Consider the following 24,696-nt stretch of genomic DNA (forward strand, 5'->3'; position numbering starts at 1 on the left):
TCAGTCAAATATTTTCTCTAATGAAAATGAATGTACCTTTGTAGGGAGAGTAGGGAAGAGCCTGTGAAGTAATACTGAACTTTACAGGTGCACTCCCCTAGGTAGCAGTCAAGTAAACCAAGTAAAACATTCTGAAAATATATCTTTTGCCTGACTGAGGTATTGTATATTCAGCAGTATAAATTTACAAGGGCAGGAAAGCAGAGAAGATTATTTTTTGAATGGAAGACACAAACACAAATCTGACCTTCAGATTCTACCGAATATATATGTGTATATATTTATTTATACACATGCACACCCCTTAAAAATTGGTCTAACAAAACTAAACAAACTAGCAAACTAAACTAACAAAATTACTCCCTCAGCACTGGCATGTCCAGTACTTGGGAGGAAGTACAGAGAGCCAAAGTGCTGCAGAAACAATGAGGACTTCTCCAAATGGACAAGAATCTTAGAAAGACCATCACCTCCAGGGATGTCTGCATTCATGGGATTTTGCCAGATGGATTGTTTGTAAATTGACAGAAACCCAGATTTAACTCATGAGCAGCAACAGAGGACTCTCAGTGCTACAAAGGCAAAAATTAAGAGCTACTGGGAAAGCTGTGCCTGAGAAGTCCCTCTTCTGCCCAGTGCAGACACAGACCTCTGGCTGTGGGAAAGCCCCTGACTTCCCTCTGTTTTTGTGCACCCTCCAGGACAGCTGACAGGAAAACAGCAAACCCATTTGTGGCCCTACTGCTGGGACATACCAGCCAGCTTCTTCTGGGTGCACTGGGCCCTAGCTCCAGTTCCCTAAATCTCCTCCTGCTGCTGGACAAGGATGGAGGGATGCTTCATGGCAGCAAGTGAACTCATCAGAGGGAGGTTTGCCAAAGCTGGGTTTGCAAGGACAGCTGTGAACTGCTTCATCATTTAAATTAATTTTTTAAGCCCTATGTGGAACCCAACAGGAAAGCCTTGCATGCTGTGATATCTGTCCAAGATTTCCTTGAAGAGCCTTGCAGCAGTGGAATCTAATGTCTAAAGACACCACATTAGAAGCTCAGAGTAAATGTGTACCGGCAATAAATAAAAAGGTAAACACACACATACCCCAGGTGACTAAACAACAGCAAAAAGGAGCTATTCAAAGCAAACAGGCACCCTTCAAAAAGTAGAAATTGAATGCAGAAATTAGACAAATTAGATTTAAGACTACAATAAGGCAGCCCCAGAAAAGTATTCCGAGGAACTACTTGCTAACAGCATGCAGACTAATAACAAAACCTTTCCCAAACATATTGGAAGCAGAAAGCCTGCCAAAAAGGTTGGTATGGCCAGCAAACAATCTTGGTGCAAGGAAATTTGAGGAAGAGAAGGCCACTGAAGAAAGTGAAATGGATAGTTTGCAACAATTTTCACAGGCAGTGCCTAGAAGAGATAGGAAGAGTAACCTACGTGAATTTGATTAAAAAAAGAAAAATCAGATGAAACCTACCTAATTTCCACATTTGCCAAGGTACAAAGCCTGTAAATGGGGGGAAGTGGGGGTAGCTGATGTCATACATCTTGCCTCTGCTAAGGCTTTGATGCTGTTTTTTAATAAAGTTGGTGAGGCATGGTTCTGATGAAAACATTACCAAAAGGGTGCAAGTGAGGAACTGTACTTGGTTATCCATGGTTCACTGCCAGTGCGGAGGACTTATGGGCTGGGTATGATCTGCTGTTCAAGGCACATGTTTATCATGCAGAGCAAACCAGGAGCAGAGCAGGACAGGCAGGGGCTCTAGGGAGCACAGCCTGCAAAGGGAGGCTAAAAGAAATTGAGTTGCTCAGGAGAAGGAGATGTGATAATCAGAATGATCAAACATGAGGCACAATTTCTGTGTGAGGAGATACCAGCCTGGTAAGGAGTCATGGGCCTGGGGAGAGACGACTAAGGATGGATGGAGCAGAAAGCTGAGATGATGAGAAGAATGGCAAAGGTAAACAAGAAAACAAGCTTTTCAGGTAAGGGTCAGACATAGCTATGGAAGAGACATCAACTGGCAGGTTTTAAACACCTGGTCTAAGGGCAACCCCCATGTCAGGAAATCTAAGTCATTGGCTGTAGGAAGCTAGTAAAATATAACAGAAGGATCCCCGTTAATCTTGCTGCTTGTATTCTTCCCTAAGCATGCTTAATGGCCACCACTGGACACCAGTGACCTGGCCATTAGGTCAGTCCAAATAAATTCAGAAGATCACAGAATCACCTGAGAATACATGCTGGGGCTCCCCAGGCGAAGTCCCAGCTGGTGGCTGTGCATCCCAGTTCAATAAGTGAAAGAAGCATCTTTCTCAACAGAAAAGCAGTCTTTCCCTTTGTGATGTCCATAGAATTAATGATGTGGAGTATTTAACAATATTTATGAACAAAGCAATTGCAACATAGCTACTAATGACTCATTGTTTTCTCAAGGAAACACCCTAGTTTTCCACTGATACCTCCTTACAGAGGAAAAAAAATTTTTTGAAGGAAATAAGCTTGTCCTGATCCAGAGACACCACCTTGACTTCAGTGGGAGGAAGACAGAGCTGGGTAACAGCACATGGGAGCTTTGAGATCCCAGATCTATTAAAATGTTAGTTTGCTTGCCTAGCCACTTAGCATGTCTGGAAATTTTCATTCAGGACATATCTTCATCATAATCAAAAGCAAGTAGTCAGGCAAAAATGAATCTGGTTTAATTTTAGAGGGCAGGTACCCTCAAGAGACCTTCTATTTCAACATCCGAAACAGCTTTCAGTGGTTACACATGGATTGATACAAGTTTCTCTCTCCAATAGATTCAAAATGGCCCAAGGGAGTTAGTCTGATGTTTGTTTGCTGTTTAAGGTTTAGAAACCCTATGCTCAGACTCAAAGAACTTGCTTTCCTCCCAGGTGAAACCTGGTAGCTCAGAAACCTGCCCCTTCTCAGATTTCTTCCTGTTCTTCTTGGATTTTTTTTAAAAATTAACTACCGTAATTGTGCTTTCCTGGTGCATTTCCCAAAATGACTTTGTGGCTCTAAGGCAGCTTTTTCTTTTAACCTTCCTTGCCCCCTTGTGCTTGCTGAGATTGAGTCATTTCTCCAGAAAAACCCTAGAGACCCCAACCTCCCCATTAATGGACAAGATTACTCATTTCAGAAATGCAGATCTTTGTGTTTTCTGAACTGAAACGGAGCAGGACTTCGGTGAGTGCCCGGTGGCTCTGCCCTGGCTCTCCCCAGGCAAGAGCAGCCAAGGAGGAAGAAACATTCCAGCACTGGAGACGAAGTGTAACTTTTCCCCTGCTTGCTTGCAGGGGATCTCCCCAGTGCCACCTGCCCAGGGCAGGTGAACAGGCACCCACCCACCCAGCTCTATCCCATCCCACCCCATGAGAGCGCCCCAGAGCTGCAGCTTTCACTGAGGGGCTTGGCTGAGGAGGGACCCTGCAGGTGGGATTGCCCAAACTCAGGCTATTTCAGCAACTTGAAAGAGGAAAGGAAAACTATTTCTTAGAAGGCACTTCAGCTGGAGAGGTGCCAGAGGGCAAAATTCCTCTAGGTGCATGCCAGAGGAGCCAAGAAGGGGTAGCAAAGAGGAGAATTAAGGAAGTTCATTATCCCCCACACCACCAAGCCCTCCAATTCTCATTTATTTAAATGAACATGCACGAGCACTCCATGTGGCCAGACCACATCCAGGTAGAGGCAAAACACTTGGCTGGTTGTCAAAAGGCCAAGGTACCCCCGCAGCCCCCAGGCTGTGGCTGCCTGTCAGTGCTGGGAAGCACAGCCACCAGGGAGAATTCTCAGGAGAACAGTCCATAGACTTTTTTTTATGGCTATAAATATAGCTTTTGTAACATCTTCTTTATTTTATTACTTTAAAAGGAATTGGTATGATCATTGCCTCATCTTTCTTTTTTATTCTTTGTTAAACTCTTCCATTGAAAATGTTTTTAAAAAAAATCTCTGTTTTCTCTTTAACATTTCCCATTGTCTGCGTGTTTCCTTCTCTCGTTCTTTCTTAACCTGTCACTCTCTGTGGCTTATCTGTCCTCTCTGACCAGCCTCCTCATGTACTTTCTGCTCAGCGATTTCTTTTATGACACTGGTATACCACCTCCTTGAACAATGGAAAGGAGCTTGTAGTGCTTGGTGCTGTGATGAGATAAATGAGATAAACTTTGCTTTGGTGAATTTGCCAACCAAACAGATACAACAAATAAATGACAGGAGGTAGAAACTGTGAAGTTGGATTTACTACTAAATTACAAATGAAGCTCAACTCTTTCTGTCCATTTCCTATTTATTGAGCCACAATTTCCCTCCTCTGCTACCTGGATAACCGCTGTGGAGAACCAAGGTGAAAAGGCCATAGTAAAATAATATCCTCTCCAGCAAAGTACCTGCCCCACTGCCCTTTGTTAAGTCCCCTGGAGGCAGAGCAGATGCTCTCTGCCTGCTGAGTTCAGAGTCCACCATGAAACATCAACTGCACATCATTAAATTGACACTACACTTCACAAAAATACGTTCAGGCATTTCCCACCCTGAAGACTTGTCAGGTGAAATCATCTGAACAAAAGCCCAGACATAGGGCAGCAGCTCAGGATCATTTCAATAATGGACACTAAGGTGGAGGACAATGGGAGGGATCTTAAGCCTCTGTAGTTTTTAAAACTTGAGACACTTGTGCATTATCAGACAGTCCAGCTAATTCAGCCACCTTGTGAGAGGACAAGTAAATGCCTCACACTATTTTTCTCATGTCCCAGTGGATTCGCTGTTGTTAGTGATGGGCACAGATTTATGTGCAGTATTGTTCTAGTCTCTATTGCACTTTCTGGCCTGGAAGTTTCTCCTGATGCTGACCTGCTCCTCAGACCCAAATTCTTCCTCCCTTTTGGACATTAAATACACTGGGAGAAGGTGATGAGCGTGGCTGCGATGCAAGATGTGTGTCCATGCGTAGAAAGACTACGTGAAGGATGGTTGGCAGTGATGGAAAGGAAAAAACATTGAGATGAAGGTTAAGAGAAGGTGATGTGTATTTTGAGAAGGAAAGATGAGTACAACCACTAAAATGCACCAAAATGAGCGTATAAAGCACAGAAGGCATTTGAGAAGGAAAGAGATTTGCCAGCGGATAGACAGAGGATTTCTTCTATGACAGATCAATAGCTTGCGAAAGGAACTAGACTAGGAAGTAGGTGCAAAAAAAAAGAAACAGAGCACTGAGCAGCTCTCCCCCTGAGCAGCTCTCCCCCTTTATGTAAGATTTGCTGTTGTGTTTCCAAGCATTTGAAAGCACACACACCATCCAGCTTCTGGAAAATCAAAAATACACTTCCCTTCACCCCAGACAAAGAAAACCCACTTTCTTAACTCATATATCTGCCACTATCCTGTATCAGCCATCCGCCTAGCACACGAGCTCCCTGGGGTGTTTGCTCTGAAGGCAGGAACGCTGTTCAAGTAATTGGCAAGGAGGAACAGAAATGGTGAAGCAAAAATATCCTCCTCCTTATCCTCCTCTGTCTAGGTGCCAAAAACTGTCAGCATTAACCTTCTTCTCCCTTCCCAAGATCCTTTCTCAACAAAACTCAATTTTTTCCCTTGCAGACCTCCGAGCTCCCCATCTACCTCGTAGCAGCCTTGGACCAGGTGTGAAGAGCAGCCCAGGCAATGCAGCCCAGCCATGTGGCACCAGCCAGCGAGATCCCAAGCCTCTCCCCTGCCCCCCCGTAGCAGCCAGTGACTGAGCTGGAGCCTCTGTGCCATTATCCCAATTGCAAGAAATAGGAGGTGGTGAGGAGGAGACTGGTGTTAGCTTTAGCACGGGGGCTGGAAACATTTCTGTGCTGAAGGCCAAATCAACTTTTCTAATGCAGTTTGCAGTCTCTGCGTCCATACACAGCTCACTGTTGTCCAGCATTGCTCTCAAAACATCTTGCAGCTCCAGACTAAAGGCAACGATGCTGTGAGTTATGCTGGCAGGCCCTCAGGCTCCTGCCCTGTGTTTGGGGAGCTGATCCTGCTGCTTCCCATCAGGGACCAGAGGCCTGGGGCACTGAAGAACAGAGAAACCACACAGCACCCAAACAGCCAGCTCCCAGCAAGCGCAGAGCAGTCAAATACCTATTCAAATATGCAGGGTTTCATCCATAGACTCCCTTATATTCTCCAATCTAACAACTGTGCAAATAAGCAATAGACAGCATTATCCTTCATAACACAGCAATAATTGCTAAAGACTCCATCAGTCTCTGTAAGCAGCACTTTGCACTTACTTCAAAAATTAAGAACTGAAGTTGTACTTACGGAAATTGCCAATTCATTTTGTTCTGTGCTGGAAAACTCCTACCACCTTGTCTTTTTTCTGTGTTCTTGTTCAAGATGTGACTCTTCAAAGATATCAAGAACTACGTAACACATATTATTTACCTCTTTACCACAGCTGAGGGATGTTCACGGAAGGTTTATTCAAATCATTTTTTGCCTGCCCACACTTCTTCCCTGCTAGACTTTGTTCCTTTCCTTCTTGTTTTCCTTCCTTTTAAAAATCATATACTTACATTTCTGAGCCACATCTCATAAAGCAATTGATTTTTTTCCTGTTCTTTTCACTTTTTGTTTTTCAGGAGAAATATTTTCTGCTGTATCTCAGACATAACACTGCAGAATTCCCGGCTTGGGCACACAGGTGAAAGCTGAAAGATGCTGAAGTAGGATTTAAATGGCAGGCTGCAGCTTTACTTATAACCAGGGCAGAACACAGATCCTGAATAAACTGCTCTCTGTTGCCCAGCGGACCCAGTTCTCCCTCAGCTCTTCTTCCTCCCAACACCCAACACAGGAGCTGGCAGAGCTGCCCTGTTTGAAATGAATACATCCCCAAATCATTAGCATTTAATCCAGGACAGCACGGATAACATTGGCAGCTCATGAGCGAGACCAGGTCCTGCACCTAAACATAGAGCCCTGAGTCTGCCCCAGGCCTGCCAAGAGTTTCTGAGCGCCTGGAATGCAGGTTCAGATCTGCAGCTAAGATGACGTTTGCCCTTACATTTGGCCTTGGACTACTGGAACTGAACCGCAGCAGATGCTGCTTCTCATGTTGCACTGAACACCCTGCCCAATGCTACTGCTCTTAAAAGAAAAAAAAAAAAAAAAAGAAAGAAAGAAAGAAAAAAGAAAAAAAAACCTCCTCACCCCCACATCAAAAAATACAAAAGAACTGTGGCAACTGTGACTGCCTGCAGGTTGTTCTTCACAACTTTTTTCACATGCCAAGTGAGGCCAGTCCTGGTATTTCATTTATCCTCTGCTAGCCAAAATTCACTCCTATCCAAGATCTAGTCTATTTTTTTTTAATAAATAGGCAATTTCTGCACCACTGTGAAAGCTGTCTGGGACAGGTGGTGAGCAAAATGACCACACTCCTGTATGGCACCCACTGTCTGCACCATCACCTTCTCCAAGCTCTGGAAGAGTCCTTCAAGCTGCTGGTGGGAATGTCCACCAGCCTGTGGGACAGCCTACTGGCAAGGAGGTGCTTTAAAAAAAGCAACCAAACAAAAAATCTTTCCATAACTTGACACTGAACAGATTAAAACTCCAGCAGCAGCCAAAGAAACCAAAGCAGCCAGACATGCCTGGCCACCGCCACAGGGTAGGTCCTGTTTCCTCAAAGGACTACTCGGTCTCCCACTAGTTCAGCACTACAAGGCATGGATGAGGAAGGGGCCGGAAATATTCTTTGCTCTGCTTCGTTTTTCTTGTGTCCAGAAGGCCGAAGTCTTCTAAGTGACAGCCTAATACCAGCCCTGGGCCCTGGAGCCTGTGTGCCCCAGGTCACCAGACACACCTTGTGCCACTGCACTCAGGTGTCTGTTATGCTGCCCTTTCCACCTCTTTCACTGGTTTTAAGTTTCTGACTCCACTCTCCACACACACATCCTAATTGCTGCTTACAACTGAGTACCCTGCCATTCCCCAGGCTGATGCAGCATCTATAGTAGTTTAATGCATTAAACAATGTCCATGGCCATAGCAGACTGGCAGTTGTGTGTAGAATGCTGACACTGCTTATGCAAATAGTGAAGCTGAAAGCTGAGCCCTCCCTGTGTGCTTTTTCCCTTTGTCCATCCCTCCAGTATGTTTTTACAGCCTCCCAAGGTAAATAGAGATACATGCACCTCACCCCACACCTGCTTGTTTGAAACTTTCAATGGGCAGTCTCCTAGTAACAAATCCCCACATCTATCACTACCACTCTAGCTGTAAGCTGCAGCAGACCCCAGCCTCCTGGGAAGGGAACAAGCACCACTCTTTCCACAAACAGGTTGCTCAAACCCACCTAAGTTCCTCTAGGGGAACTGCCAAACCCAGGTCAAAGCTCCTGTCAGCCTCAGTTCCGTCCCATTCCCTGTGTTCCTTATACAGGTGCAATCAATGGTACAAGGCTGTGCTGCCTGCATTTAACCTCCCAGTGTCTGCTCAGCCCCCAGCACCACGTGGAGGCTGTTCTCCCCATTTGCCTCATCTCTTTAGCTTTGTGTAGCTCTGGTCACTGACAAAAGGAAGATCTGCCCCCCTCAACCCTTTCCCCAATTACCAAAGATGCTCTATTTCCTCCTTTTGGGAGAAAGGTGTTACTTGCCTGGAATGAGGCAGCCCTGGGGCCCACTGGGGCTTGTGCCTGCATCACTGCCTTGCTAGCAGCCACTTCCCAGGTATCCTGTGCCTTCCTCTGTACGGCCCTGCAAGGAGCAGCCCTGCACTGAGCTGCTCACAGACAGCAGGAGGCTCTGCGAAGCTGATGGGAGTAGCCCAGGGCTTCTGCAGCAGGCTGCAGGCAGCACATCCACAAGGACCACCTGGAAGCATGTCCCAAGGTCTCCAGCTGCTATGCAAAAGCTGCCCATCACCTGTGATACGCATGGGATCCCCAACACCATGTCAGCTCTAGCCCCTACCATAGCCGATACAGGCTCAGGGGACTTGGCTCTGGTGTTCCCCACCACTTGTGTCAGCCTGTCCCAGCACGGCCACAGCCAACACATTACTGAAGCCAGAGCAAAGCCTTAGTCCTCTTGGCTGGGCATCACCTGCATCCCTCCTTCCTCCACTGTCAGCAGTGTCACAATCAAAGCAGTTACTACTGCTTGGCTTTGACCCCAGATCAAGGTAAACCATTATTGTCATCAGCTTTTTCCCCACTCTGTGACACTTCCAGCGATATAGGTTGTCCCTCTCCCCCCATTTTTTTTTTTTTTTTTTTTTTAAGAAATGCTTCCCCTTGTTTCCATACTACCACTTATTCATCTTCCCAAAGGGAATCCTTCCTTTGCCTGGTTCCCACACTGGCTAAAACCACCATGGAGAGGGAGGCCTCCCTACTCCATAACAGACATAGCTGTTGGCACCATCTCAGCTGTTGACTTGTTGGGTCATGACTCTGCTACAGATTCAGACAAAATGGCTCTGCCCTAGATGAGCTCAGACTTAAAAGCCCTCTTGCTAGTCCGCATGCCAAATAAAGTTTTTACTTGAGCCCCTTTCCAGGGGCTGGGCAGCAATGAAGGATGAACACCCTCTTCCCCATTATCCCAGCCAAATACCTGCACCTGCTAATCAATATTTCTATTTCATCTTTTCCTCACAGAATCTCACCAACTGTGAATTATCTATTTGTTTCAAGAATCTAGGCTATACTATGCTGAATTGAAGCATGCTATACTAATTTCAACAGGGCAACAGCATTTTAATACTATTTTCAAAGTCCTTCTTCTAACTAGTAAGGTGCAAATTCAGGAAACTGTCTTTAGGATCACTGAGTTATTTGCTGTATAATTCAGGAACTTTTGAGAAGTCTTGTCACCAACCCTGTCTCTAGCTACTTCTTACTTACAGAACTACCAACATCAGTACTTCTGAAATGTAAGCACTGGTAAACTTCACTTCTCCAAAAAAGGAAGGAGATAGTGCTCCCAAGTTATGTATCCGAAGAAAAGCTTAAAATTTAAATGCTTTGTTGAATATAGTAAGTTTATGGAAGAACTTAATTTAAGCTCAAAAACTTGTGACTAATCCTTCTCCCCACATATGGGATCCTTTATTTGTCAAGCTCCTCCAGTTTTCCTCCAGGACAGTTCTCAGATCAACAGTTCAGTAACAAATATTGCTATTTATTTCTAACTCTCTCTCATCATTAATACAACATTTTGCTACTGTTCTTTATACCCATTTTTATCTCATTGTCTTAATGTATCTCAAGTCTAAATAACACCTTTTCTTCTATTAGTCTTAGACCTCAAAACACTTTCAACAAATGCCACTTTGGCCATTTTCACCCTTTTATGCAGTGATACTTAATTTGCTTGCTACAATAATTTGTAGCCATAAGCAAATACCCTGATCAGATTCACTTGCAGTATGGTTCAGCTGCGGAGCTGAAGGGCCACAAGACAGAGGTTCACTGGAGATTGATTTAGTCCCCTCCATATAGCTTGGAAATCCCCCCTCCCTTGTTAACACTTGGAAATATCCAGAGATTACAGATGCTTCACTTAAACCAGATGCTTCATAACTTAAGCAGCATAAGCACTTCATAATAACTACAATTGATAAAATATTAACTTGTGCTTTTTTAATAAAAATGAAACAAAAGCATTCTAAATCATAGCAGCTTATAGATCAAAACTGTCCATATTTTAGGAGCATAGTGTAATTAAGAAGTATTAAAACTGCAAAATATTAAAGCCCTGTAGCAATTCAAATCCATGACAAAACTTCATGCAGAGTGAGCAATACTGTCTGATGCTCTACTAATTGGGCCTGCTTCTTCGCAGTGAAGTATGGTTTTCCTTGGTAACGGCATACCCTCTTTTCCAAAGGGGAGGAAAGGTACAAAGCCCTTCTCATTAACATACAGTAGCTCTTTCCCTAGTTAGAAGTATTTTTTTTAATAGCAATGAGAAATGAGGACTTTTTGTTTACCATTAGTTGAGGTAAGTTATCTTGCTTTTATTTGGGTTTAAGACTACCGTAAAGGAGTAGCTTTTCAGTTGCAGCATGGTTTGTCAAGATTACAATATTTATGACTGCATAAAATACATAAGTAAAAAAACTATGATTTGTAGAGTTTGTTATCAAGAGCTGAGACTTGCATCTTTACAGAATTGCAAATACTGGCTTCCTAACTGCTAGTTTATAATTTTGCTGGCAAGAGTGCTTGTCATTTTTTTTTTAATCTCTATACCCTTTTGTCCAACTGCTGTAAAAACTAGCAAGAAAGTCATTTGTAACTATGGTTAAACTTTTGTAACAGCATTAGACAAGCTGTACCGATTCTTCATTAAACACCTTTCATTTGGAGCTACAAATGTAAGAGGCAATTCTTACTTTTTGTTCAAAATATACTATTAGCATGCTTTGTGCCTTTAACACTTCACATTGATTACAAAAAATTTAACAATGCAATCACTAACATACCCCACTAATGAGAAATTATGAGAAATTGTTTGTGTGATGCAGAACCTTATGCATCAGTCAACTCTGATGGATAAGAAAACTATCAATTTTGAAATTTAGATTTAATGCATTTTCAAGGAGCTGATAAGAAAGGAGCAAATTAAAATAAATACCATAATTAAAACTGCAAACTGTTACAATGACATATTATAAAGTTGTCCTAAATAAACCTAGCGCTTCAAAAATTTACCAGTGAATCTGTATTACAAAATAAGTGAAAATACAATAGAATACCACAAAACAATGTCCTTTTTGGGGTCAACAATGACACCAAGATGACTCAGTCTTAATGTTTAAATTGTTAATAGAACATATTATAATATATAAATTGCAATTTGGTTGAATCCTAGATACCATCTCTACCCACAATCAAATTCGCCTTTTTCATTCCTTCTCTAAAACTAGTGCCAAACTTCCTGTCAAACCCAGTATTCTCTTGAAGAGCTTTAAGTCTAGCCATTACTTATTTTCTACTACTACATTTGGCAGCAACTATTTATTGGTCTGTTATTGCAAAAAGTGCAATTTAACAATAAACCAGTCTGAAGGTCATTTTATGTCTTGAGGATACATACCATATATTTCTTTAAAAATAATCATACTTCTGTAAGCAATACTTTACAGTAGACACCTCAAATCTACCATAGATGTAAAACTTAAAACGAGAAAAATTTAGTCTCTAAATCTTTATACACATATTTATATTCAAATTTCTATATATATATTATATATACACACGCACAAGAGTATATATAAAATATATATAATCAGATTCAAAAAAGAACAAAAACTGGGCACTGTACATAAAATCTTTTTAAAACTCAAACAATAGAAAAACTTTAAACATTAAACAATTTTAATAAAAGTTTCTGTACAATGCTAAGCAGTTTTATTTACATATAGAAAATGTAATAGGAGTAGTGTTTGAAATTACAGAACTCCTTAAAATTTCAATGGCAGGTAATCTGGAAAAAATAACAGCATTCCATTCACAAATATTTTCAAGCAATAAATATGTATTTATAAATAGTGTAAATTTACATCAAGATTAGAAACAAAAATCACAAATCTGAAGTTTATTCCTTAGTCTATGTGCAACCCATTTATCTTTGTGACTTGGCTGTTAATTCTTTAAATTTTATTTAGGAACCAAAAGTGTAACCGTCATGGTTTCAAAACAAGACAGAAAAACATAAAAGCAGTAAAAAATTTATATCACCTAACTCTTCACATTAAAAAAAAAAAAAAAAAAAAAAAAAGTTGCCTAAAGAAAGACTTAAAATTTCTATCTACCTTACAAAGAAATGACCAGCTAAGCTAGTACTTTTTCCAAGGGAAATTCTGATGGGGAAAAATGGATGAAACCAACTCATCAGCCCAGAAACAGAGAAATACAAAAGAGGTGGTCTTCAAGTCAGTAGTCTGTATAACATTGCCAGTTTTGTCAGATATATACAAAACATGGAATTATTTTTTTGAAGTACAGCTGGATGAGCTTTGTTTGTTTTGAGTTCTGGAGTAGGAGGCAGTGCTCTCTCCTGTCCAGTTGGTTGACACTCCGCACTTGGAAGGTTGCATAGACACAGCTTTCAGCCAGCAGCCTTACGGGATAGCTACAAAAATCAGTGGTGCAGAACTGGGTCACTTCCTGAATATCAGAAAAGTTTTCATTTAATGTCCATGAAAAAATGTCAAGATGAGGAGGATGGCAATGGAGGAGCCTGAAAAAGAAAACATTAAATTACCTTTTCTACAAGGGTGTACAACTCAGTTGTCTAACCAAGTTCTGTGCAAACGGTAAGCATGAGAGTTAAAGTCATAAACACTACTGTTTCTATACTTCAGGACTTTTTCAAGTGGACACTGGCACTTTTTTTCCAACTTGTTCAAATACAATGTGTATTTTATGACTACTTTACATTAGGATTTTGCCTGTACTGAAGACTGGAGTATAACGTAGGGATATCTGAGTTAATACTATGTGAGCTACCAAAAGAAATCTTTCTATAGCAGCAAAGAGCTCTGTGTGGGCTTGATTAGGTATACCTTTATATACTCTAAAACAGGGATTCTCAACCTGTTTACTCCAAATGCCTTATGGGCTGCATTTTTTTTCCCTACCAGAAGACCAACATGCAAACCTGGGGTTAGGATGGCTGTGGAAAGGGTTCTCTGACATGGAGACAAACCCTCTTTTACCCTGGAAAACAGCACCAGAGCTTCTCTAGGGTGAAGGAAACCAGGTCTCTCTCATTCCTGCCTGCTGTCAGAAGATACTTGGCCATTTCCCAATAATGCACTTTGTGGCATCACCAGCAGAATATTGAATCTTTAATGGCACTTCCTCCTTCTCCTTTCCGGCCCATCAATCCTGAGAGTCAAGACGCAGAGTCCTTCCAAAAAGCTGCTCACAGTTTTTTAAGACACTTTAAATCACACCAGGGTAGCTACGTATGAAGCACTAACACTAGCTGATCCTCATGTTTGCTCCCGATACTTTACCCCCCAAACACAGGACGTCTCTGCTGGCTCTACTGCACCTTAGCTATCTGAGATCATTTTCGTTCCGTGACTTGCCACAAATCTCAGCTCTTCTCTCCTCCTAGACCTGAGAGATACCGCTTTATGTATTAAACTGGGTTACGACTGTTCTCAATCAAGACTGTACCCCCTTTTAAAGAAGTGATAATGTGCACTAATTTCACAATGGAACAATTTTTAATGCCCTCGACAGCCACAGGTACAGGCTTTGGTCAGGGAGGAAACTGCTCACAGGTTGAGAACCCCTGTTCTAGGCACAGTTATACCATCACGATTACCTATATAATGTTATAAAAACAGACGAAAAAATCCCCCTCCCTCTCCCCTTTCACATACAAAATCCTTCTTGCCCATTCCACTTAACTGGATGTCATATGTGAGAACAGGTGTTTGTTTATATGCTTTTCTATAACAGATCATCACTTTGAAATTGCAGTATTTCACAAACTATAATGACAACAGGCTTCTAAAAGTAAGAATTGAAGTTCTACCACCTCAGGCTCTGTAGAACCAATGAAGAGAATTAAATTCAGAGGACACTGTCCTGCACTCCCACCATCCTCTACTGCTGAACCTTGAGGCATTAGCTCAAAGCTCACAACTTATCACTCTAGTATTACATGAAATTATTGTCCAAACATACATTTTCTGCAGCATCTGGAAATGAATCAAAGGCACAGCCATTTCTGGGCTGTTGTATTTAATTCAACATGAAATTCTTGTAATACTTTGTCCAGTGATTGTTTCCTTTGACAGAAAAGCAAGGCTTTTCATAAATAAATCCAGCATCGCTCTCACTGTGATTACAAAACAAGCCATCTTTGCCTGAAACAATGAAACCTGGGTGAAATGTTAGGACAGTTGTGCTGACACACTTCAAAGCAGGAGGCTGCCATATATAGCACAAAGCTATAATGGCAAAGAGGCTTTTTGCTTTAAATTGAAACGCAAAGGAGGCCCCAAGCCAAAGACAGAACTGTTTGAGAGCATCCACTTGCTAAGCAGAGGGACAGTGCTGATTTGGGAGAGAACGGGTAGGGAAGGGGGAGGAGGGGGTCTGAGTGCATAGGATGCTCTGCTGCTATACTGACTTCATACCACAACCAATGTATTAGAGATGCTCTTGAACCTGGTGCTAGTTTCTCCAAGCTTCACTGTCCTGATTCTTCCCATCTCCATCTCATCCAGTTATGGTCTTCAGGTGATCTCTATTGGATTTTTAAAGCCACAACTTTATGAATTGTAACATCATACTTTTCCTGAAAACTCTGGTTATGCTCTGCAGTAAGTTACTGTACTATTTCACACAATTCTGACTCTTCAGCATTTTGTTCTGTAAATATCACACACAACCCATACCTCCATTTGAATCAGAAAGCCCATGGTACTCATACAATGGAGTACCAAGACTGCCTACAACTGCTTTACAAATAATGTATTTATGCACCCACTTATTAACTTGACTTACTAATGTAAATTGATCATAGACTTGCATCAAGTCCTCCATTTTGTACTGTTCTAGCACCACAAAATTTTCCAGGTTCGTGCTTATCTTTCGTGCACAGTCTTGGCAATGTACAACGTAAGTCTTTCGAGAATTGCTCTCACTAGTGACAAAAAGCAGATCAAAGACTTCCACCTATTAGATAGGAAACAGAAAGCAAACTGTTACAATCTCATCTTCAAAAGTTAAAAAAACCCAGCTTCCCTAGTTTGAAGTTTATAACCTTACTCTGTGTGTGCAAAGAGAAAAATGAAATTTGTTCAGGGAAATTCCATCCTCCTAAGGCTCAGACACTGAGGTGAAATATTGCAAAAGCACTACTGGCATTACACCTCAGATGTCTGCACAAACAATGTTACGGGAAAGCTTTTGTCGATACTAACAAAGCAGGTTTCATAATGGTGGCTACTCAGTAAGGTGGATACTTATACCTAATCTACCTAATTTTTTAGGTAGATTAAATCTTTTTTTTAAATCTGCCTGCAAAATAAGATCTCAATTTACTTACTGCTTACTCAGTCACACAGTCATCCTGCCCAAGATGTTCAGTTAGAAAATAACTAGAAACTGATTTTCAGAAGTACAAAAATTTTCTTTTCTTTGGAGCTTCATGGAAACTGTTACCTTGTACTTTGAAATTACTACTAACAGCAAGAAGAATCAAAACTTTTTCCAAAATGTATGTCCTGTGAAGAAAATGCACTTAGATTCTGCCTCTTTTGGGGTTGCTGTAATATGCTCTTTCAAAACAGTACTGCATCACATAATGTGCTTGCAACATGTAGTAGATACTACAACTTAAAAGCAAAAGTAAAATTTAATAGCAACAACAACAAACACACAAAAAAGATAGGCCAAAATTTAAATAAAGATTAATTTAAAATAGTAAAAAAGTCCACTACATATTTTTACTGACCTCACAGATGCTACAGTAATGAGCTGGCTCGTCCTTTGCTCGCCCATGCCAGACAATCTCTTTTCCTGCAGCAACTAGAGCTTCCCTCAGTGTCTGACACTGCTTGAGAGTTCTCAACAGGCAATACCTATAAGCAAAATCAGAATCAGGAACCTACGTTAGCACTCAGTTACTTCTTCAGTTCAGTATTGACTTTATAGCAAGATTCAAATAGCCTGAATTTCATCAGATCCTGTTCCTGTTCCCTGGGCTTTCAGAAACACCTGGCTAATAGGTATCACTAGACACATGACTTAAGTAAAAGTTAGATCACATGATCCTGGACCTTTGTGTAAATTTAATCCATTTCATAAACGACCCTTTCCCTGCAGCAGTCGGTATGTTTTATTTTTGACTGGAACAAATGAACATTCTTTTAAGCTCAATAAAAGAGAGCAGAAGCAATTTATGTAATTTATTTTGAACAATGAACTTATCAGCAAAAAGTTGGTCACATTTAAAAAAAACAACCTATAGCCTATCCAAAGCACTGTTTTAACTAACATCCCAAAAACCAAATTACTTCTTCAATGCTGCTAAGCCACCAGTTAGCAAAGTCTGAAAACCTAGGTTCTGACAGAAATCACTTTACACAGAGTGAAAATAAAATTCAGCAGCAAGCATATTCTTCCATGTACAAGGAAAAAGAATAATATTATGCAGATTGGTATTAGAAAAGGAAGTCACTCAAGAAAAAAGTTAAAAGAGAAAAAACTTGGATTTTTAATACTTATTTTGCAAATGAAACTAGCCAAATTATAATCAACAATTCCTCACTATATTTCTATTGATCCTCCCAATCTTACAGTTACACAAGTGTTCCGTAGTAGAAAATGTGACTTTTTTTCTAGCATTGTATAAGCTACATAGACTCTCTAAAAGAAAAAAAAAAATAGTTGGCAAAACAGGTCACCAGATTACAAAATTACAATGTTATTTACAATAATATTTAGCTCTTGGCTATCCTATTTATTTGAGCTGCAGCTTTTGCAGCCTTTAATTTTCTCCTCCACAGGGTGGTTACACTACATGCTCATTAGATGCAGAAGAAAGACTGAAAAATGTAAGGGGAAGAATAAACATTGGACAGAAAGTGCTCAAGAGTTCTCTCAAAATGTTTTCAACTTCATCTTTCTCCTATTTTCAATCCTTAAACATCTAATGTATACATTGTGTATTAAAAAAACAAAAAGTGTTTCTTTCATGTGTTTCCAAGTAGTTCATAGAATTTTAGGCTTACTTTGAGATACTTTCCTCCTGATGTTTAACACCTAGGTTGTTCATCTTCACTAAAAACAAGCCTATAGCTTCACAGTTGTGAAGAAAGAATTGCTCAAACCGTAACGCACAGATAATACCACTGCAATGTTTGCCAAATTTGCAACTAAAGCTGAAAACAATAGCTGGAAGGTGAATTACTCCTCCTTGGTAAAACTCAGGTCCCAGCAACGGTACTAAAAAAATGTAAACATTAACTATTTCATGCTATCAAAAAATAGAAGAAAGCATAGGAAATACCAAATTGAAGATGCATACCACAATTTCCTAACGCAGGGGAAGCGTAAAGGAAGCCAAAAAGGTGTACAGAGATTCACATTATAAGTTGAGTGGTATAGGCTTTAAACACTAAGTCTGATTTAACTCCTATATGGTAGAAATTCAGTTAAAAAAAAATCTGGAGCATATCTCTCATGCTAGTTTTTAAAACGGTATGGCATAAAGTGCATGAGTAAATTAGAGGTACAGTCAAATTCAAATATCTAAGACATGACGATTTTAAACTGAACATCATCTTGATTTCTTCCAGAAGAAAGTGCAGTGACAAACCTGTTTGATTGTTTAGGCATCCAATGAAATTGGATAAAAAGTATGGAGATCGTCCCACTGACAATGCAAAACTGACTTTATGTCTATCAATAGTTTATTTTCCCTAAAGATATTGAAATAGATATTATCTGGCTTCATGCTTTAGTGCATAATCATTTCTCCCATATCCTGGCCTTTCACTTTATAAAACTGCTTTTGGAATTCACTTTTAAACCTTTGTAACTATGTTCTTGCAATCTCTAAACTTCCTCTTTTCCTCAGATGCATTTGTAAAAGTCCTTCTAACTTCTATTTAAGCATTTTGCTGTTTATTATTCTCTTCTTGAGGACTGCGCTCCCTCAGCCAAGTTTTAATACATCTTGGCTGTCTGTAGTCTCATTCATGAATCTAGTGTCCATATCAAATCTTTAAAAACTATCTCACGTGAAAGTTTCAGTTTTTGCTCTTTATCTTTTATCTAGCAAGATAGTACTGGGTTGCACATTAAAAAAATACAAAGATGCTTCAGATTTCTTCTGAAAAAGTTTACTTTTATTACTTTTTCCCTGTTGCTATTCTATTTCATCATTAATCTACTTCTCAGTGTTCATATTCATTCTTGTTAAAACTTACAGGTTAGTTCATTTCCACTGTAGTGCTGACTATCACATTAGCCAGTGTGACATATTTATCTTTCAAATTGCAATTACAAATTACTTTTTAGTTTTCCACGAATTATTCTTCTGTGCTATTCTAAAAACCCTCAGAGACAGAAGTCAAACAATCCAAACACTTCAGATACCTTTGACAAGTAATTTTAGATAGAGACCTGCATTTTGGCATGAAGATGACGGCTGTGTCACTGATACTTTTTTTTTCCCTGATGACAAATGAAATTCAGCTATTCAAGCTGAAATTCAATCAGCTGCATCAGAAACTCCTTTCTCAACTGTTTTTATATATATGTATATATGTAAAACATACACACAAAAATGTCTATTTTTTATACATTATAAAATCTAGGAGGAATGGACAATAGCTCCTTGTCGGTTGGTTCTATATTTCTCCAGACGAGCAGTTCCAGAGGAATTGTTCTCCTGCCTTAAGGAGATTCATGAAGGTTTCTGCATTTCTAATATGCATACAAGGTCAATATGCAAAAGTCTGATACTAGACAGGTATGTGTATTCTGATGACACACATTTCTACTTGCAGCTGTAACTTAACCACAGAAGTGACAACAATGAAGAGTAAAATAGCTTGGTAGCTGTCTCAGGTTACTGCTACTACATGTAGTAAACTAGAGCTCAAAGCATCTTCTTTCTCTCCTTTGCAGTCAAACCATGGGACTTGGGATTGGGCTGACAACTAACTGGGATGGAGGGTTTAACACAGGAAAACTAGAAGTGGTTTCACTAGACTGGAGAAAAGAACTGCTAAAAAAGCAAAGGTTACATGTGCTCCTCAGTGACTTTGCTCATTTGTAACGTACATCTACAATTTAGGTATCGCACTAAAAGCTCAGCTTTTAGTCAGCCAGCCAGACAATACGAAACAACCATTTTGTCCTCTGTGCTTGCTCAGAACATTTTAACAGTTTCTCTTGGAGAAGGATGTTACATTCAGTCAAGTTTTCACCCTTTTAAGCCTAAACCATAGCAAAAAAAACTTGCGCAAATGCAAAATACAGGTGCCAAATTATTAAAATTGGATTTTGCCAAATGCATTCTAGAGCTGTTTCAAACTCTACGTTAGATGCCTTCTGGGCTTGGGAAGATGTATAAAGAAAGCCTGCAAAAGAGGTTTAAGAACAAAACAGAACAACCTCCCCCAGAGCTTATGGTCACCCTCTCCTTACTACTTTTCTCCTTGCTTCTAACAGTGGACAACTCAGTTTCTCCTTCGATTTTATGACAGCTGGCATCCTGACTATGAGCACTAACAGCTTAATTGAAGGGATAGGACTTCAAGCCTTTAATAAAGATCTTCTTTGCCCTGAATGTTAGTTACTTGAGTTAAGAAGATATTCACACATAAATGCCATTCCAAAATCTAAGCTTTACAGTGACTACAAACCACCCCTTCTAAGCTTTACAGTGACTACAAACCACCCCTTCTTCAGCTTCCAACATTCTCGGACCTTACAAAGTTACCATTTCACTAACCCTCCCATTCTACAACAGGTGTTCAAGCCTAAATTAAATTCCTACTGCAAAAAATATCCAAAAGAAGACATTCTTTGACGTTATCAATAAATCCCACTAGGGGAAAAAATTAAATGATTTTTCTTTGCCCTTTTTTCCAAGTGAGCCCTCCAATTTTTTAAATATCAATATCAAGGCCCATTATAAAAGGATTCAATGGTTGTGGATCCAGTCTGTTGAGAAGACTAACATGTGATCAAGCTTGAAGGTCTTTCAGTTTAAGAAAAATGGAGAGAGCTGCTACCAGGGTATTCTCATGATGAGTCATTTGCTTTGGAATTAATTCCTAACACTTTGATTTAGACAAATCCCAAAGATCACAATTATGCTGTCCCTTTGATATATGCTTAAATGTCCATTTATTTCTCAACTTAAATGTAATGCCACTTCAATATGATTTATATTTGTACGACGCTTCACTCTTTAAAAATTATACTAAAAATGCTCCCAGTTGGGAATATTCCTGCATTTTGGAAAATGTTTGTGAGAAATGTCACTCAACTTATCATATCCCATATAAATTAATCCACTGCTCAGAGGAAAAGCAAGGGGAAGGAGGCTTTCCAGTTTCTACTTGTCTTTATTGAAAACATTTACATTGGATTCTCCAAATAATGGTGTATAAGCCTTAACTAAATAGAGGTTATGGTAAAATTACATTTAAGTTTGCTGTAAAAATGACTACACATTCTCATTCTGAATTTAACATTTGGTTTGATGACCTTATGTTGATACTTTTTATGGTGAGTATGTGTTCCTGAACAGGTTCTTTCATCTACAGTCAACTGTTTCTGTAAATTACAGTATTGGAGTCTCTGTGAATTAGATAATTCTAAAACTATGTCACAATAGCATCAAATACAATGCAATAAAATTAATGTTATCTATAAATGGATTCTTTGAAAAACAGAATATCAAATCATTTTGGCTTGAAAGTTCACCTCTCTTTCCTCAGGAATGAAAGTCTCATAACAGGTTATTTACAAATTAAGTATTGCTTTATGTTTGATTTACAGAGTCAAACTAACAATGAAGAGCTGAAAAAGAAACAGATACAATAAATATTCAAGTAATACTTACTTAATCATTTCAAAAAGCTTTGGATCTGAGACCTTGATATTTCGAGCCATGTTCCATGAAAGATGAACCATGGGTACTATGGACTTTACGCTCTGCAGTTTATTCCACTCGTACCTTTCCACTGCCAATTTGTATTGACAAGCTATACAAAAACAAAATTACAGAAGTCATTAGTCAAGTTAACAAACAAGCAGCAACTGTTTCCAAAATAATTTGACTACACTCAAAATCTATACGTTTTAGTGCCAGCTTAAACTGCATACCATATGACCCAGTCATTGCAACTACATTTAAGTTTGATAAAATTTCTTTTAAAATATGTATTTATTGTATTTGAGATGCTATGAGAACACACAATATCATAGTAGTAATAGCTATCTGTAAAAGCAAGAAGCCACTGACAAGTGCTTGATTTCTAAGGTGAACAGAGAACAATACTTAAAGAAAAGTTATTTAAATTACATTTTTTCAAAAATTTCAAACAAAAAGAATCTACACTTCCAGCTCCCTCAATTCATTATCATAATTTTACAGTGCTACAGTATTTAATTTGTCTCAAAAAGGAAGACTGTACCTTGACATATCTGCTATAATAAGCCACACTTTTTCATCAAGCAGCCTTACTGCCCCCCTGATTTTTTCATGTTTTGCAGAACTTACCGTGTCTGAATGTGTTAGCTCTGTATCAGTTAATCATATAAACCTTGAGATATACTATTTATTGCACCATAATGAAATAAAAATATACCTTAAACTGTTCAAGAAAACAATTTTTAAAGCACTCTTCCTTTTTTTGCCTGCTAAATTTTCTCCCATTCTTGCATTAGCTAAAAATCTTCCTAAACCATGCTTAAAAACTAAAGACTTCTAGAGCAGTAGGTCTGAAAAACCTAACTCCATCTTATTATTAGCTTTAATTGGAAAGACAATACTTCAGCTAATATTCCTTCCTGAAGAAAATAATTTTACAATGGTTTGTATTTCTTGATGCTTTTATTAAACACTGATTAGATATTGATTGTCCTGAAAAATGAGACCGGTCAAGTCCTCAACATATATGCAACCTATAGCCCAGTATGCTGGGTAAAACAAGTCTTGGAAGAGAAAGTTATGGAAATGGACTACAAGACAGTGTTCACCAATTCACCTACCACATTTTATTCTGCTACTGTTTGTTAAAAATTGTTAATTTTAAAAATCCGTTAAACGGAGTCATGCAAAGACTACATTCTTGTTGCTTTCACTTCTTACCTATTAATTTATTTGAAGTTTCAACACATGCAGAATGCTTTAAAACACTGTACAATCATTTCTGATCTAGTAACATATGGTAAACTAATAAGCAATAGCAGGTTCTATGTCATACACAGAATAATAGTAAATAATCATTTATTTCAACATATACACTATTCAACCATACCTGTAAGGGGGCCGACATTCCAAGCGATGTTATTGCACCAGCCAATAGCTTGAACCCAATGAACAGTGCCAGCATTAATCCACACCAAATCCCCTGGTCTTTGAATAAACCTATAAACTGGGACATTGGCTTCATACAAATCTTCCAGGTTTGGCCACCAAGACCCCATTAGGAAATTCATATTATTCCTGAAATAAGAAAAATAAAGTCTTCAAGCATTTATCAGTGGATATATTAGTGGTCAATACTTCAGTGAAATTACCTGTACGCAACTGATCACCATCATAAAAATGTTTTCTGCATCTAATCGGTGACCATGGAGGACTGGTCAAAAGGAAGGTTTCATCTCTAAAATTCCTGATCGTAATCCCATGTATCACATACTCCAATATATTAAAACACTTACCCATCTGGCTGCCTGTGTGAAACGAGTTTATGGCTTTCAGTTATGTTCCATTTTATTTTAAGTTTCCCAATAATATTAATACTGAGGTAGTGAAATTTTTGATGAAACTTAGTGTGCCATTGATGCAGAATGCTGCTTTTTTAACCAGAGTAACTTATTTTATAAAGACATACCATATAGCTCTTAAAAGTGCTTTCTGTTTTGAACAGTGCTAAATATGCATCCATGCTGCCACTTCACAGCACATGAAGCTTACCCACACAACAAGCGACCTGTTGGCACTGTCTTAATTGTTATGCACAGATTTATGCAGACAGACATAGTCCAGCCCCTCCTGAGAAACATGAACAAAAGCCTCCGTATACATTTCCTCATCATGAGCTCTTGAACCTTACATTATGGTTATGCAAAATACATAATTCCCTCCCTTCCTTATCCTACATTTGAGACTGTTTTTATACTGCATCTTGAGAGATCATAGACCATTCAGTGCCTCCACCAGACACTCCAGACAGTTTACGAGGGCAGCAATCACAAAATAGCTGTAGCTGGAAGGCACCTCTGGAGATCATCTGATCCAACCCTTTGCTCAAGCAAGGTCAGCTAGAGTGGACTGCCCAAGACCATGTCCAGTCAGGTTTTGAATATCTCCAAGGATGGAGACTTCACAACCTCTCTGGGCAACCTGTTCCAGTGTTCAACCATCCTCACAGTAAAGAAGGGTTTTCTTGTGTTCAAGTGGAATTTGCTGTGTTTCAGCTTGCTCCCATTGCCTCTTATCAGGGACACTGATCCTGGAGCTGGCCCAGTATTTCCTAATGATCACTGCACCTCACGTAAGACACTTGCCAGATATACTATGATAGATACCTCATGAGGTCTGAGTGCAAACTAAATTCTCTCACTAGATGCAGCATGCAAACATGCCAAAATACCAATGGCTTGTGTACAACATGTACATTAATTATAATAAAAAATAACAACATAGATCACCAGGAAAATACTTTACTCCATCACTCCTACCCACCCTCGATCCTCCCTCCCCCAAACTTTGCTCCATCACTCTACTCTTTACGGCAACAACCTTAAACTCACTATGATCCCCCTTGACATAGTAAGTACGAATTTGAATCTTGAACCTAGATGAGCACTTTCTACCAATCCCTTGCTTCTCGTATTACCTTCATTCCTGTGTTCTCTCTCAAAAAACAAATAATTTATCTACTGTTAATTTTTGAGAGCA

General features: G+C 39.6%; 1 protein-coding gene across 14 annotated transcripts in view; it reads right to left on the reverse strand.

Moving 5' to 3' along the window:
• Positions 1-12,374: 12,374 nt before the first annotated feature.
• Positions 12,375-24,696, reverse strand: part of KDM6A (lysine demethylase 6A) — a 159,176-nt gene continuing 146,854 nt past the window's right edge. For 7 of the 14 annotated variants that reach the window (XM_064497286.1, XM_064497270.1, XM_064497239.1 and 4 more), the window contains 4 exons: positions 23,048-23,235; positions 21,628-21,769; positions 16,498-16,624; positions 12,375-15,716 (listed from right to left, as the gene is read on the reverse strand). In XM_064497286.1, coding sequence (XP_064353356.1) covers positions 15,420-15,716; positions 16,498-16,624; positions 21,628-21,769; positions 23,048-23,235 — 754 coding nt within the window. In that variant the 3' untranslated portion in view covers positions 12,375-15,419. The remainder of the gene's footprint in view (positions 15,717-16,497; positions 16,625-21,627; positions 21,770-23,047; positions 23,236-24,696) is intronic. The other 7 variants (XM_026098010.2, XM_026098005.2, XM_026098011.2 and 4 more) reach the window with 3 other exon arrangements.

The sequence above is a fragment of the Dromaius novaehollandiae genome, chromosome 1 (assembly GCF_036370855.1).
Source record: "Dromaius novaehollandiae isolate bDroNov1 chromosome 1, bDroNov1.hap1, whole genome shotgun sequence".
In the NCBI taxonomy this organism is placed as follows: Eukaryota; Metazoa; Chordata; class Aves; order Casuariiformes; family Dromaiidae; genus Dromaius; species Dromaius novaehollandiae.